General features: G+C 36.2%; 1 protein-coding gene across 3 annotated transcripts; it reads right to left on the reverse strand.

Moving 5' to 3' along the window:
• Positions 1-3478: 3478 nt before the first annotated feature.
• Positions 3479-11663, reverse strand: LOC149843586 (uncharacterized protein At4g28440-like). 3 transcript variants are annotated; one of them, XM_090001869.1, is made up of 3 exons: positions 11523-11663; positions 10053-10290; positions 3479-3911 (listed from the first exon to the last, which is right to left on the reverse strand). In XM_090001869.1, exons 2-3 carry the CDS (start codon positions 10273-10275, stop codon positions 3721-3723), a joined length of 414 nt encoding a protein of 137 aa, XP_089857995.1. In that variant the 5' UTR covers positions 10276-10290; positions 11523-11663; the 3' UTR covers positions 3479-3720. The 3 variants fall into 3 exon arrangements, with proteins under 3 accessions (XP_089857995.1, XP_089857996.1, XP_089857997.1); XM_090001870.1 differs by having other exon boundaries at positions 11421-11561; XM_090001871.1 differs by lacking the exon at positions 11523-11663 and adding an exon at positions 11012-11121.
• Between the last annotated feature and the right edge of the window lie 4025 nt (positions 11664-15688).

Here is a 15688-nt window from a genome sequence, read left to right on the forward strand (position 1 = left end):
TCCCAAACATAGCCTTATTTTGTGATGCCTTCTTATTGGGAAATGGATATGTTGGTCTCAGTCAAGTAAATCAATATCCAATTCAGATCCAGATCTAGTATTCCCGATCTCACCTAAAAAATGAAATCCCATCGGCTGGCCCCTCTCTAAATCTGTATCATATTAGGTGTTAACATGCAACTTAGCTACTCTTTCAAAAAAAAACATGCAACTTAGCTACTCTTTCAAAAAAAAAACATGCAACTTAGCTACATCAGGTTATATTTGAGTACTTTTGGCATTTTATTAGGAGGAATCAATTTTTAACTTGTTTTTCAGACAGTCCAAGGAAAAAAAAGTCACCAACCACACATTGATTGGCCTCCGATTGCTAAAACTCTTGGGGTCCCTCCTGCCCACTGTAATCAGGGATGTAAACGGTTCGGGTGCAACCCGATACCCAACCAGATTATGAGTCCATTAAGCGTGTTTGTTTGCCAAATCTGGATCCAATTATTAATCAGATCTGAGTTTGGTATTAAGATTTGCATCCAAAACCAACTAAAAATCTGACCCGATTAAATGTAAAATGTAAATTCCAAATTTTAAGCTAGTCGGAAACAAGGTTTGGTTTTATCTTTTTTTTTTCATCTGAATCTGAATCCGATTAAGCCAAACTCAATTAAGTCAGACTTGGTAATGCCTAGATCCCACCCGAATTCGAACCATTCATATCGCTAACTATAACTAATATATAATGAAGGCAATGAAGATGATGCCCACGGGCCATGGCCTTTCTTTCTTTCTTCCTATGTCACAGTGACACTGTTTTGGTGAGTGACACAAGCGGGAGACACTATGCAACGATGACACGCGACCTTGGCACATATGAACATCATTCAATATTTAATAATGTTTTAATAGAAATATATTTTACATATTAAAATATCAAAATTATTTTTACTCATTAAAATTAGAACTTATTTTTCAAAAAAAAAAACTTATACGTCAGGTCATAACTGTATCTTTGTGACAACTCATTAGGTAAGGTAACAAATATTAATGAATCAACCGTGTTGGTGTAGCCAATGTGGCTCATAGATGTCAAGATTTTAAGGAAATGGAACATTATATACATGATTTAAAAAGGTTTTGCAAATTCTCAAGGGAGGGAAGAAAACAGGACAAAAAAATGAGTTTAAAAAAAAAAACAGCAAACAGTAGACATAAACTTTTCACCATCGGGGGCTCTGCTTGTCTGGTAGGAACAGCTAGTGCACGTCACCTTGTGTTGGGACGTTGCAGGTTCAAAATCCAATGATATAGTGTAACTGGTAGGGGGCTTGCCTTTCAAAAAAAATAAATTCCACTGGTTTTAATTTTATCAAATCAAGTAAAAAGTTAAGCATAGAAACTATGAGATTAAAATTCAAGAATCATTGTGATCCCAACTAGAAATCCAATGAATTGAATCCACAATTGAGTTTTTTCTATAACTATTTTTTTAAAATAATTCTTTATGTTCTAAATATTTCACACAAAAGAACGTCTCTTTTTAACTGATGTTTTGAAGAAGAAGACATAGCTTTATTTGTTTTTTCATTTTCAAAGCTGTATAGGACAAAAACACATCTTTTATCATTCTTTGTTAGCCAACAATAGCAAACTATGTGGAAGACAACTGACTCCAAAAAAATCCCCCTCTAATCTGTCTCTCTATCCTTCTTTTCATGTTCTCGAAGAGTCAACACTCTAACCAAAACTGCAAGAGAATGATATTTCAAAGAGTATTCTAACAGTGGCTGTGAAAACACTATACCACATTTCTGAAGATCATGCAAAACAACGGTTTGTATATGTCAAGAAAGAAAAACACAAGTAATTTGTCATCAAGGCTTTCTTCATTTTTACATTGATTGCAGTCTGAATTTATGCTTTTCAATCGCGCATTGTGCCATATCACTAATGGGGTAGCAAGTTCCACTAAGCAGGCTAAATCTATTAGTGAGCTCAAATGTGGTAGCCAGAATACTAGGCACAGAGAGACTGGCTTTTATGATTCCAGAGGATGATGGAAATGTACACATCAAGCACATGAGCCTCATTCCATACACCCCCAACTCAAGATTTAAGGCTTTAGGTTCACAAAGCATGCTGCACCGGGCTTGAATGAGGGAGACTTTGACATACTAGTGATTGCCTGGCAGGTTAATAGTGTTGTACCATCCCAATCAACAACGATGTATGACCACAATTCTGAGCAGCAAGCACCCATTGGAGGGAACCCTCATTGCAACGCTTCGTATGAAGGGTTAACATTCCATACCAGCTACATGCGAGAAAAAAGTGAACCTTGATAAGCCCTTCATACGGACCTTTCCTTTGGTAAAGCCAAATAAAGTAATCACCGAGGTGGTAACCCATGTGGTAAGCTGGGTCCTGTGTCAAGCTGAAGGCCCAGGATCGAATCCCACGGTCACATGAGGCAGCTGTTGTTCTGGTAGGGGTCCACCTAACCCCAGCTTAGCTTGCCTTTCCAAAAAAACAAAAAAAGGCGAATAAAGTTCAATGCAGAACTGGAGAATTCTTCAGGGGAATATTTCATCCCAAATCTGAGTCCCATACCCATATTTCTCAGATTCTTAGACTCCTCCCCCCCAATCCATAACCCTCTGGTGGGGGTGTATAGTCATGGTTACTTGAATATTTTTTAAACTGTTTCTGATCGGCCGGTTTGAATAGCAGTCTTAAAATTCCAAATCACGAAAGCTCAACACGTGAACATAGATCTTATATGATTGCCATATAATTTATGCGCATTCAAAATATCTCGTGCACTGTGGTCAGGTAACTCTGGATTAATGAGGAAAATGAATTAAGGTAAAGCAAAAAGGGGCTCCACCAAAAAAACTGAGGCGAGGCTTATAAAGCGTAAGCCTCAACAAATTTTTTTTGAAAACTTAAAAACCTTAAAAAAAATATCTAAAAATACAAATAAATAAAAAATGCTTTATTAATGAAGCAACAAACAATAAAAAAATACAAATTCTTAATAAAATATATGAGATTGGCATAAAGAGTAAGCCTCAAATATTTTTTAAATAAAAAAATACTCTATTAACGAAGCAACAAGCAATAAAATATAAAAAATCTTACTAAAATATATGAGATTAATTCTTCTTCTTCTTCCACGCCTTAGGCTGGCGCGTTGAAGGAATTGCATACAAAAATATTCCACAATATGCAGCGCCCAAACAAACTGTAAACGCAAACAAAAGAGTTACGCAAAAGGAACAAGTGTTAAATTGTTAAAAGAAGAGAAAATGAGGAAGACATTGCATAAGATCATGTACGTGCAAGGAGAAATCAGGATGTGTGCTGAAAGAAGACAAACACGATGTATCGCACAATTCTGAGAGGCGAACATCAGATACGGCATTGCGTAGGGTAAAGATATCCATATGACAATGCAAATATCAAGAGCAGTTCTCAGATACCATTGATAATAAAAGCTTTAGATTATACGAGTTATATCAAAGTTACTACTGGTGTATACTGGTGCAATCATCTGCTCAGTTCATCAGGCAAATCCAGCCAGAAGCATTCAATGCCACGGGTATTGGTAGACATGGATGACCCATGGACCGGGAAAACAGGAACAGACATACCACGATCAGAAAACCACAAAATCATATTTGCCTCATCCTTCTTCAGCTGTTAACAGGGAGCAGCAGTCAATTATCACTCTTCTACCACGTTAACAAGCTCATACTCAACCAGAGACAGATTGTTATCTTCTTTAACTGTGAAATCAGCAGGATCAGTGACTTCAACACGTCCCCATTTATCAACAGCAAGCCTCATTGACCCCTTAAACATATCAATTTTTGCATTTCTCAGGATCACCGTCGTGTTTGGTTTCATCAGATCCACTGGAAAATCATAAAGAGCATTGCAACTAATCAAAAAAGGAAGGACAGCCAATCAAACAGAAGTAATAAGCTGTCACATACATACAGTGCGGGTGCGTGGTACAACACGAACATGAAGGACAAGATAAACAAGTTTTTAAAAGGATATGTACAGGGTATGGTTATGTTACCTGGACTCGGGCACAGCTGAACACATCACTAACAAACAGGTTTTTGAGGTTCAAGTTTCCAAAAAAAGTGAACATGTTTGGTGTGTCAAGATTTCAAGAAGCTAATGCCAGTTATTCTTAAATATGCAGATCCCATCACCATAACTCAGGCATGGCATTAACATGGTAAGGCAATCAATAGACACCCTTCCATACGCAACATGCCAACAAATCCAAGAACTTATTAAATTCAGCCAGTGCCACTGATTATCAACAATATTATGAAAATATCACAATAGTATCAGTGATTTAAGGTCAGCTGATATTCTCGGCAATACATTGTGATATTTTAAAAATATCGTATCACAATAATATCACAATATTTTGGGGGTAAAACCTTTTTATATTTGAAGCTTATATTTTCTATTTTTTGTTTCTTTTATATTTTAAAACTTGTTTCTTTATATCTTTTTTGCAAGAAAAATAATTCAAGGTTTTTTTTAAAAATTTTATTATTATTTATATTTTTCAATTTTTCAAACTCACGAGAATTTTCCAAGAAAAACTAACTTTTGAATCTCTCTGGGAAAACCCCTTGGCGACAAGTTAACAAGACTGATACAGGTGACTATGATTTCAGCTAAGCCATAGTATTTTTGACATAATCCAAAAATTCTACCAACATTTGGAAATTCTCAAAAAGGCGCCTATAATTTGTTTATGTAGACCAAAAATAAAATTCTTTAAAATTAGCTGCAATTACTACTAACCCATCTTGGATTCATATGAAGATATTGTCATTCTACCCTCCAACAATTAGAATATACTCTTGGTGTTATATCACGACAAAGGTTTGGTAGGCTTGTGAATTAGATGGGTATTGATTTGATATTTTCCTTTATTTTAATGTTTTTTATTCATCCTGAAAATGAATCGTCCTGATGCCACAATAAATTGTTTCAACTTATAGCAAGAAAGTTCAAACTTTATAGGAGAAGATTAAAGGAAAAGTGACATGAATTTTAAAGGTCATATTTGAGATTTCACTTTAAATTTAGTGCCAAAACTGTATTTGGTTTTTTATTTATCAATCATAGCAAGAAAAGTGAGGAGTTTTTCTGAAAAAAATAAAAAACATAGATGCATTTTTAAATTATGCTGAAAAGATATATGCCAATTTTGAAAATTATCCAAAAGATAAAAGATTGCAAATATCCAAAAAATGAAAAATTATAAAAAGCAGCTTCTACAAGAGGGATATTTGCAGCTCCCCATATCACAGGGATATATACTCAAGCATGATTGCGGCGTTAACTACATATGAAAATGTGCAAATGCAATTTCTAGGAAACCACACATTAAGGTAGTGAAGGATTCATCGAGACATGCTACTGACCTTTAAAAGGAAAATAAATTTAAAATAAAATAAAAGATGGCAAATTCAGGGTTTTTTAATAGATATATGTGTATCTTCAGTATGTTTTTTCATGCATTACATCATGCATGCAACCATGAATGTGTATTATACACTAAGATTCCAAAAATAAATGCATCATACATGCTTTCAGAGCAATGTTGTGAAAAGCATTGTGGCATAGTGTAGTGATCCACCAAAAACTGAAGCGAGGCGTAAGCCTCAGAATTTTTTCTTTAACTTTAAAAAAACCTTTAAAAATATCTAAAAATACACATAAATAATAGAAACGCTTTACAAATAAATAACAAAATTAACATTTTTTCTTCTTCTACAGAAAATTGCAAATATAAATAGTTTTCTTTCTTTCTTTTTCTGTCTCTCTATCTCTCTCTTTTTTTTCTTTCTTTCTTCCGTTCTTCCTTTCTTTCTTTCTTTCTTTCTTTCTTTTCTTTCCTTTTCTTTCTTTTTTTCCTTCCATTTCTTTCTTTCTTTCTTTTCTTTCTTTTTTTTTCTTTTTTTCTTTGTTGCGCTATTTACCTGTGCCTTGAGGAGCAGAGGGCCTCGCCTCAAGGCGAGGCTTGCTATTTGCGCATTGAGGCGTGTTTTTTATAACTATGTTTCAAAGTCATACACAAGTAGCAAAGGCGAAAAATCTTGGGGGAAGTTGTTTTATTTAAACATATTCCAAAATAGCAATTTTGCAAGAACTCAAATATATATAACAACCCCCTGCGGCCCTTCCCACCCCACCACAAGATATAAAATAGAAACCTAGCACCCAAATTCTATAGCAAGGCAGCACCAACTACATTTGTAATCTACTTTACCCTCTCTAACACTTAGAAAAGAAACAAAATCACAAAAAGCACGTTGAAATCCAATATGCAAAAGGAAGAGTCAAAGCAGCATTCAACAAAAAGCAAGCATCGGATACCCACTAATCAAAAGTGTCTAAGTGCCCAATCAAAAAATTAGAATTTGTTTATGTGCCTGCCATATAAGTGCCGGTGTCATACATGCACACACCATAGTTGATACTGGTGTCTAGGTAATTACATTAAAAATATTCACAGTTCCAAGCACAAGGCATCATGCCTTCCCCAAATTTGAGAAATGAGCTTCTCAGAGATTCCCAATTCTAAAGATGCATTATGCTTCCCACCACCCCAGACCTTTGTAATCTACTTTTACCCTGTCCAACACTTAGAAAAGAAACAAAATCACAAAAAGCACATTGAAATCCAATATGCAAAAGGAAGAGTCAAAGCAGCATTCACCAAAAAGCAAGCATCGGATACCCACTAATCAAAAGTGTCTAAGTGCCCAATCAAAAAATTAGAATTTGTTTATGTGCCTGCCATATAAGTGTCGGTGTCATACATGCACACACCATAGTTGATACTGGTGTCTAGGTAATTACATTAAAAATATTCACAGTTCCAAGAACAAGGCATCATGCCTTCCCCAAATTTGAGAAATGAGCTTCTCAGAGATTCCCAATTCTAAAGATGCATTATGCTACCAACCACCCCAGACCTGATCCGAAGAGGATAACAACAAGAGGACACAAGCATCACATAAAGAGGCATCAATCGACTAGCTGCCTTAACTTTGAACGTTGTTTCATATGGTTCCAATACAAAACAGATGAACCTATCAGAATATGCAGGATTTACTTGACAGTAAGGTTTGTGGTTAAAACCCAGGATAGACCAGCTGTGACAGGGAAAAAAGAACACAAGAAGCTTATGAAACATTGGCATTGGTAAGCCATATATTGGAGTGAGACTAAGATCAATCAGCTGTCCAACAAGAATTAGGTCCAGTTTTTAACTACAGGACAAACCAAATCAGGTTCATCTGTCCAACAGGAATCAAGTGCAGTTTTTAAACATAGAGCAAACCAAATCAGGTTCAGATTTTAGCCACAGGCTAAACCAGATAATAAGAACATGCTAAGCCCCCAACTTGAAGTAGCAATATGGAACATTTTGGCCCCAATCTAAGTGACATTTGAGAGGGTTTACTTTAAGCCAATCAAGTGCACTATACAATCCAAGTACACATGCACATGCATGTCAGATTTCAGGAACAAGTACCAAGTACTAACACATGCTCACACATTGGGTCTACCAAAAAAACCAAAAGAGAAAAGGGCTATAAAATTTCTCGTTGTGACTTCAACATTTGAAATCAAACTAAAAAGATACCATAATTCCCATGGATGAAGCAAATCCAGTAATCAACGAGAAGAGCTCACCCATAACAAATTTTAAAATAGTAGTAATGACTTTACAAGTTAGCATTTATGGATGAACAGCATGAATTGGGAAATATCACACAGAATTGGCATAAACTATAATAGAGAGTGTGAAACATCATGTCCAAGGGAAGCAGAACCCTAGGAATGCAGGACCAAGCCCAGAAAAGTGAGATAATAAGTTGTAACAGAAGCTTCAGATAGTTTGTTGCAAATATTTGCAGCAATGCAAATCCATAAACAGGAATTCATATACTTAAATTGATTCACAACAATACCTCTAATGTATACATTCTAGAGGCGCACATCTTTGTAAAACACGTACTACTATCCCAACATACAGTAATTTCTGCAAGCTCAACTAAACTAGGATTTTGTTATCAATAACAGACTAAGATGTTGCTCTTGTAGCTATAATGGCCTCATGTATCAACCATGGCTACACAGAGCAGTAAAGAACACAACAAAAGTAATATACAATCCAAAGCCAATGCAAAGATATAAGTTAGATAACGCTAAGATTATAGTGAAGATGAAGACACAATAAAATTCCCATACTACAGAGTTCATTTGAATGAAGAAAAACAGAAATAAAAGAAAGGTTAACATGCAATAACTTAAAAGCAAAATATGGCAAGGAAAGTCAAGACTCAAACAATACATAAGCTTCAAAAACACTAAAATAACCTTAGGATCTTCAGATGTTTTACAAAATAAAGGCTGAAGACTAAAACAATAAAAAATGCAATGTTAAACTACCTTATTCACAAACATCAGTTTGCATTTATGGTTGCAGATGAAAACATCAGCTCACTATAATTTAAAAAAAGAAGAAGCTATAACACAAAAGTAGAATGCAAATGATAGAAATTATCCAATGGCACAGGACATATTGCTCGTTCCATTTACCGGGTCTTAAAATATTTGTAACATAGCAAGGAGATGACTGATTGAAAATATTCACGCACGCACAAAGGACACATCAGAAGAATTTAAAGATAACTATTATTTCTCAGAAAAATGGAAATTTTTAAAAAAAATGCAAAATGGTTTTTGAATAAAAACTTGGGACTTTTCATGAAAATATTGCAAAATAATTTTTCAAGAAGAACTTGGAAATTTTATTCAAAAAATAAAAATTGCAAAATGATTATTAAGAAAATATCATGAGAATATCAAAGAGCAAGATGTGACATTTTGAGTTGCAAAATTTTCTTATTACAATATCTTGGAGTTTTAGGCACTTCTGAGAAGAATCCTTCATAAAACACAAATAAATTGAAAAGTGTCAAGATGTTTGGACCAGAGTTACCAGTCGAGGAAGCGGGAGCGGGAAGCGGGAGCAGGAAGCGAGGCACTTTCAAAAATTTAGGAAGCGGGGAAGCGTGGGACCACTTAGAAGAAAATTCCGAAGCACGTATCGGGGAAGCGCGCTTCCCCTTACTCCTAGGCGCTTCTGGTAACTCTGGTTTGGACACTCCTCTAAGATAATGTAGGTGAAAATCAAACACATAACATTTACAGAAGTAGAAAATCATGACATGTATCATACATCAGCCAAAATTAATAATATAGCATGTGTCATACAATTATGTTACAACATGATGTGATACATCATTCTTTCCAGTTTGCAGGGTGTATTTTATCACATATATTAGCAACACTGCAATTTATTGAGGATAGAAAGCGAGAAAATCATACATCAACCAAAATTAATAGCATGTGTCATACAATTATGTTACAACATGATGTGATACGTCCTTCTTTCCAGTTTGCAGGGTGTATTTTATCACATATATTAGCAATACTGCAATTCAATGAGGAGGATAGAAAGCGAGAAAATGCAGGAATCTTGCAGAAGCATGTATATACATTTAACAAAATTTACACCTTTTTTGACATGTATGAACTTATTTGTTGGAATTCTACATGTTCTCATTTGGGAAAAAAGTTTGCGAGTTCACAAAAAAAAAAGGAAAAGGTGGTTGATACAGATGAAGCGCATACAGCAGAGAGAATCTTATATTTGAAAATGAAAATCTCAAAGCACAAATATCAACAAAAATAAAACCTAAAAGGCAAAAACTACAGGACACTGATGCATTCTCTTAAATGCAAAATATCAGTATGTTTTCCACCAGACAATCAGAGATAACAAAAAAACATCTCACGAGAGTGTGATAAACGGGCAAAGAAAACATGTGACCAAATCTATCAGACAAAGATCATGTAGGACAATGATAATCAGAACAAGGAATTTGGAAACATACAGACCCTTATTCAGGTATGCACAACTGTCAATGAAGATCATGTACCTTGCTCATTCCTGGCAGTGAAGACAATCATTCCAGTCTCATCTCCAACTAAGCATTCAGCAATACGCATCTGGCGAGCATGCTGCCCATCAGGACGCCCCTTTTGCAACACCATTTTGGAGCTTACAACTTTCCCTGTGAGTGTGTGCCCACTAGTCCCAGGCCTAAGCTGTTCAACCTTGGTGAAAACAGGTTTCCTCATACCAGGCTTTGCCTCTGCCATTGTGAGTTATCAGATCTGAATTCATGATCAAACACATAGTTGCAGAAAACAAAATTTCCAGTTAGTAACTAACCCTGCACAAGCACAAAAATTTAGAAAAACAGCACGTACCAACATTTAACAAACACTCGGTTTTTAGCCACTGAAACATCTTAAACTAATAAAAAAAAGAATTTACAACCAGAATCACGAACAAAGAGAAACCAGTAGACAGAATGCTTTTGAAAGGACAGACAAAAGAAAAGGAACGAAAAACAAACAGCCTAAAATATGCCAAAATTTGCACGCACAATGATAATGACACACGACAGCCTGCTAGTTGCAGAGGCAAAATCGAAAGTTAAACGACGAACACCATCAGATTTTACATCACGTAGAGATGAGCAACACCGTCAATTGGGTCACTATGTCCCAAGAAGACCTTAATGTACTCTTGTATTATGCTGATTCGTAAGCTATTCTTAATGGAAATTACACAGAAATCATGCGACTCAAGTCCTTTTAGCCGTGTATATGTCACGTAGCGGATGAATAACAGACACAAAATACTTATAAAAAAATAATCACCTACAATTGCAACAAATATCCAACAGATCCTGTAAGAAATACACAGAAAAAATTACACGACCGCTCAAACACCCGATTTTTTGAAAAAAAAAAAAGGAAAACCCTATAACTAAACGGAATCAAAATCTAGAAAAACAAGTCAAACAAAATCCAAAGTTTTGTTTTTTACTTTTGATAGGCAAGCTGGGAGATAACTTCCCGTGTGATTCGAACCCGAGACCTCTTGTGATGGCGCGAGATTAACCATCCGATTATCTCACTCGACCCCAACAAAATCCAAAGACGATAATCCCTAAAACCAACAAAACTCGACCGCATCAAACTAACAATCAAAACCAGAAAGCCTAAAATGCAAAAAAAAAAATGATCCCATAATGAAAAAAAATAAAACCCTAAATCTCAAAGCAGCACTACACAACCACCAAACACACAGATCTGAAAAAATTAATTCCTCCAAAAAAAACACCAAAAATAAAGAAGAAAAAACTGCCAACATTAGAAAACACCGTAAACATACATTATCATCAGGAGAAAACAGAATCGTAAGAAAAAGCAAGAAAAAATAAAGACCAGATCACCTTTTGAGAGAGAGAAAGATAGATTGAAACCCTAAATCCACGGATCGATCAAGGACACGAACCAGAGAGTGAAAAGGAGGAATTAGGGCTAGGGAATCTTACCTCAGAAGGAAGAATAAGAAAGAAAAAAGGAAGTGTTTTGCAGAAGGGATTGTGATTTCCGTTGAGGGAAGAAACCACCAAAACCCGCGTTTAAGAAAGAGGACGAGCGTCCCTCCTGACCGTCCGATCTCACGATATCGACGGTAGGCCGCTGTCTACCCAATATCCGCCTTCCATCTGGACGCTCGGGAATGAAGATGGGAACTGTTTTGGGGACGCCGTGCTGCTGCAGTTCCATAATTGCCCGATAATTTATGATAAATTTCAATGTTGCCATTACTTTACGGTGGCTCCCGCAATCAATGGTTAACCTAACGACGGTGGGATGCTTGGTTCGGGTTGAGATGCGTGACCCGAACCCAGAAAGTGAAGTTTCACTGTTTCATGCCTTGGCTCAGTTGGCTGTAGCCTGTAGGATGTCAAAAGATCACTTTTGGGTCAAATATCCAATCGAATCCGAATTCGATTTGGTAAAGCAGGAGAAATCCGATTAATAATCAGATTTGGATTCTGTATGCATTTTGCATCCAAATATGACAGATAATCTGACTTGATTTCATATAAAATATATTTGATTGGCTAATTGGATTTTAATTCAGTATTTGATCATGAATCTGAATCTGAATACTACTAATCAATACGCTAGTAGATTTGAATTCAAGAATGTCTGGATCCAAACCGAGTCTGACCCGTTTACATCTCTACTTGTCTCCCCAACTTGGCTTAGTAGCAAGAGCCATCCCCATGGACAGGAGGCTACCAGGTGGACTGAGGGTTGTCACTGTTGGACAGTCATCTGCCAAATGATGCAGGGCAACAAGATCCCTATCTATCGTGGGTGCAGTACCACACAATGGTCCAAGGCGGAGACTCAGTTCTATGAACTTGTTCAACCACCAAACCGGGTTTGAAACCAATTCTCAGGCCCAAAACACGGTTTGAGGTGATCTAGGCTTGAGTTTAACCCAAAATTCACTAGTTTCAGCCCTGTGGATGAAATGCAATACCTAGATCCACCAGGTTGGGCCCCACTGCCTATTTTTGGCCTAGATATGAGTAACCAAACCCAAATATAACATAATCGGATCTGGACCAAGAAACTGTGAGACCAAATTCCCTAATCAGTTTGATCTGAACTACAGATCCAATGAATTGGATCCACAAGTGACTTTTTTCAAAAGTATTTTTTTAGTACAAATTTTTTCTAAACATATTTTTGAAGATAAGCTTTTTCCAGAATTTATTAAAAATAAGGGAGCTTCATTTGTTTCTTCATTTGCAAAGTTTATAAAAAATGATGTGCTTTTGAGTGGAGCTTTTGCTAGGGATGGCAGTGGGGAAAACGGGGCCCAGCCCCGCCTTGCCTCGCCCCCGCTTGGATGTCACAGATCATTAGGGTGTGTTTGATTGCTTATCTAAGATTGGACAAAACAACAGAAGACAACATGTTCTGCCTGTTTTGTCACAATTGTACTACATAAAGTATTTGTTTAGACTGTACATGAAGTTGTGGTGTTTGTATCTGGCGTTTGATTTTTACATTGTGCGCACAACTTAGACACATGTGGATAATGAATCGGATAACTTTGACTCAATCTGCCACACCATATGAGTATTTTAACATGTTTATTAAGACCCTTATGGTCTAAACCCCACCAAGGGCGCCCATTTCCACAAGTTTAAAGTGAAAAACATGTTGCTGAAAATTTTAAGGCAAATTATTGCTTTTTTTTATCAATTGAATTAAAAAAAAAAACATTAAAAGAATAACCTTTAGTCATCATAGTAAAAGGCCATTAGGGAAAAGGTTAAGCAAGTTAATTTTTTTGGGCATTCTTCTAAAATATATTATTTGTTATAATTTTTTTTTTTGTACAACAATGGTAAGTGTAAAAACATATTTAAGATTCTATAAAATATCCTTTAAATTTTATAAGAACTTATAAAAACAATAAAATATTTATCATGACTACCAGCCCATTTATTTTGGACCAACTACCTTGGCTGGGGTTTGACAAGACCTGAACCAAAATAGTACACACTTATAATTGGGTTATGTCTAGTCTGACCCAAGAGAGGCTAATGAATCCGTTAAAAGATGAAAAATAATTTAAAATAGTTTTTGTAATGTTATTTTTAATTCAGCTTTAGGTGGTGTTTTAGCCCGATCCAACTTGATTACCCTTTTTTAGGAAGATTATAATGTTTAGTGGTAAAAAATTGGGTAATTGTAACTCACTTTTGACTGGGTTCGATGAGAACTGGATCTAAACCTGGCCTGAATTTTACTGACCCGGTCGTACCAAGACCGGGTCAGTCAAAATGGCTTGGCATGCTCTCCTTGCACTCGTGTAGACATCGATCTGTATGATTTGGAAAGAATTGGATACTATAAACATTATGGCTTCTTTTTATCTTTTAAATTGTTTTAACATATTTATTGTTAGAGTAATTTACAAAGAGCCACCTAAAATTTTGACTAATTATAAAAAGCCGTTGAACATTTGAGTTATTATATTTAACCGCCAACTCCATTGAGATATAAAATGACATTTTTTATTCTTTTTTGCTAAACAACACATCCTATGCAATGTTGTCAAAATCTATTTCCAGCTTGAACCAATTTTCAGCACAATTAAGAGAAATCGGTCTATTAGCACTTGAACCTAATCAAGCTGAATCAATTGATCTTTTAGTATCAGATGACACGTGTCATTACAAAATAAAAATAAAAAATAGTCCCTTGAAAAATATTAAACTGAATCGGCCCCCTTGTAAAATCAATTTTGAGCTGATTGGATATGAACCCACCGATTCACAACGATTCTTACAACAGTGATCCTATTAAATCTTAAGGTCTTTCCTTGAACAAAATAGCAATGAAGGCATTCCATTCATTTCTTTTTACTATGCATATTATGGTCAGCTGTCTGATTTTAAAATTAGGGATGGCAGTGGATCAGGGGAAAACGGAGCCCCGCCCCACCTCAGTTCGTTTGGATGGGGGATGGAGGTTAAAATCAAAATCCGTGCTGGGATGGAGGCGGGCGGGGATGAACTTACGCTTTTCCCCGCCCCGCCTCATCCCCGTCTTCAATCCCTGCCCAGCCTCATCCTGCCCCCTCTTCAATCCTTCTTTAAGGATGGCAATGGATCAAGGGAAAATGGGGCCCCACCTCGTCCTGTTTGGACCAGGGATGGAGGACATAAACGGGGATGGAGGTTAAAATCAATACCTGTGCGGGGATGGAGGTTAAAATCCATAATGGAGGCAGGGATGGAGGATAGGATTTTGAGACGCGGCGGGGGTGGAGACCTTGTCCCCCACCCCGGTCCACTGCCATCCCTATTTAGGACCAAGCACATGATTGAAATACGACTTATACATAAAAACAAAAGGTCGTTAAACACAATAATTGTAAGGTTAGAGGTTTTCTGTAAATATTTAATAAGTTGGGCAACTTTTTGTAAATTACTCTATTTGCTTCGTGTGAATTTTGATATGCACTTGAATAATAAGTTTTAAACCGTAAGTTTTAGCAAGAGACGTGCCATGTTACCCTTGATTAGGGGTGTCAACTGGTCGGTTTTGGAAGCATACCCAAACTTGATTTGAGACGATGGTAGAGTACAGACCCAGGTCTAATCGGACCCATGATAAGAGAAACCATACCCAAATCCTATAACGATTACATGAACCATACTTGGACTATACTTGATATATAAAATAATTTTTTTTACCATTTTACATTAAAAAATTACAGATCTTAATCAGAACTCGGGTCAAGCCCGGGTATAGTGTGAAATTTCACAAACCATACCCGACTCCATATATTAATCGGACCATTTGGGTCCAACCCGGATTCTAATCTGGTCTTCTTATTTATCACCAAACCCTGACCCTATAGGGTTTTGGTACGGATTTGGTCCGGGTCAAACCCAACCCATTGACACCCCTACCCTTAATTGCTTATATGTTGAAGTCATTAAATATTTAGTTTCCTTTTTAAACTTTTTTGACGCATGATTATGTTCTCACTATCACTTTCTAGTAACCTAATGGTGTAAACAGGTCTTTTAGACTTGTGTATTGCTACATCAGCCTAATTAGATAGTGGATTCGATATTTGATTGAATAATATACAGCCAAAAAGGTGTAACATAGA

This window comes from Nuphar pumila, chromosome 3 (assembly GCF_984573655.1).
Source record: "Nuphar pumila chromosome 3, dmNupPumi1.hap1.1, whole genome shotgun sequence".
Classification (NCBI taxonomy): Eukaryota; Viridiplantae; Streptophyta; class Magnoliopsida; order Nymphaeales; family Nymphaeaceae; genus Nuphar; species Nuphar pumila.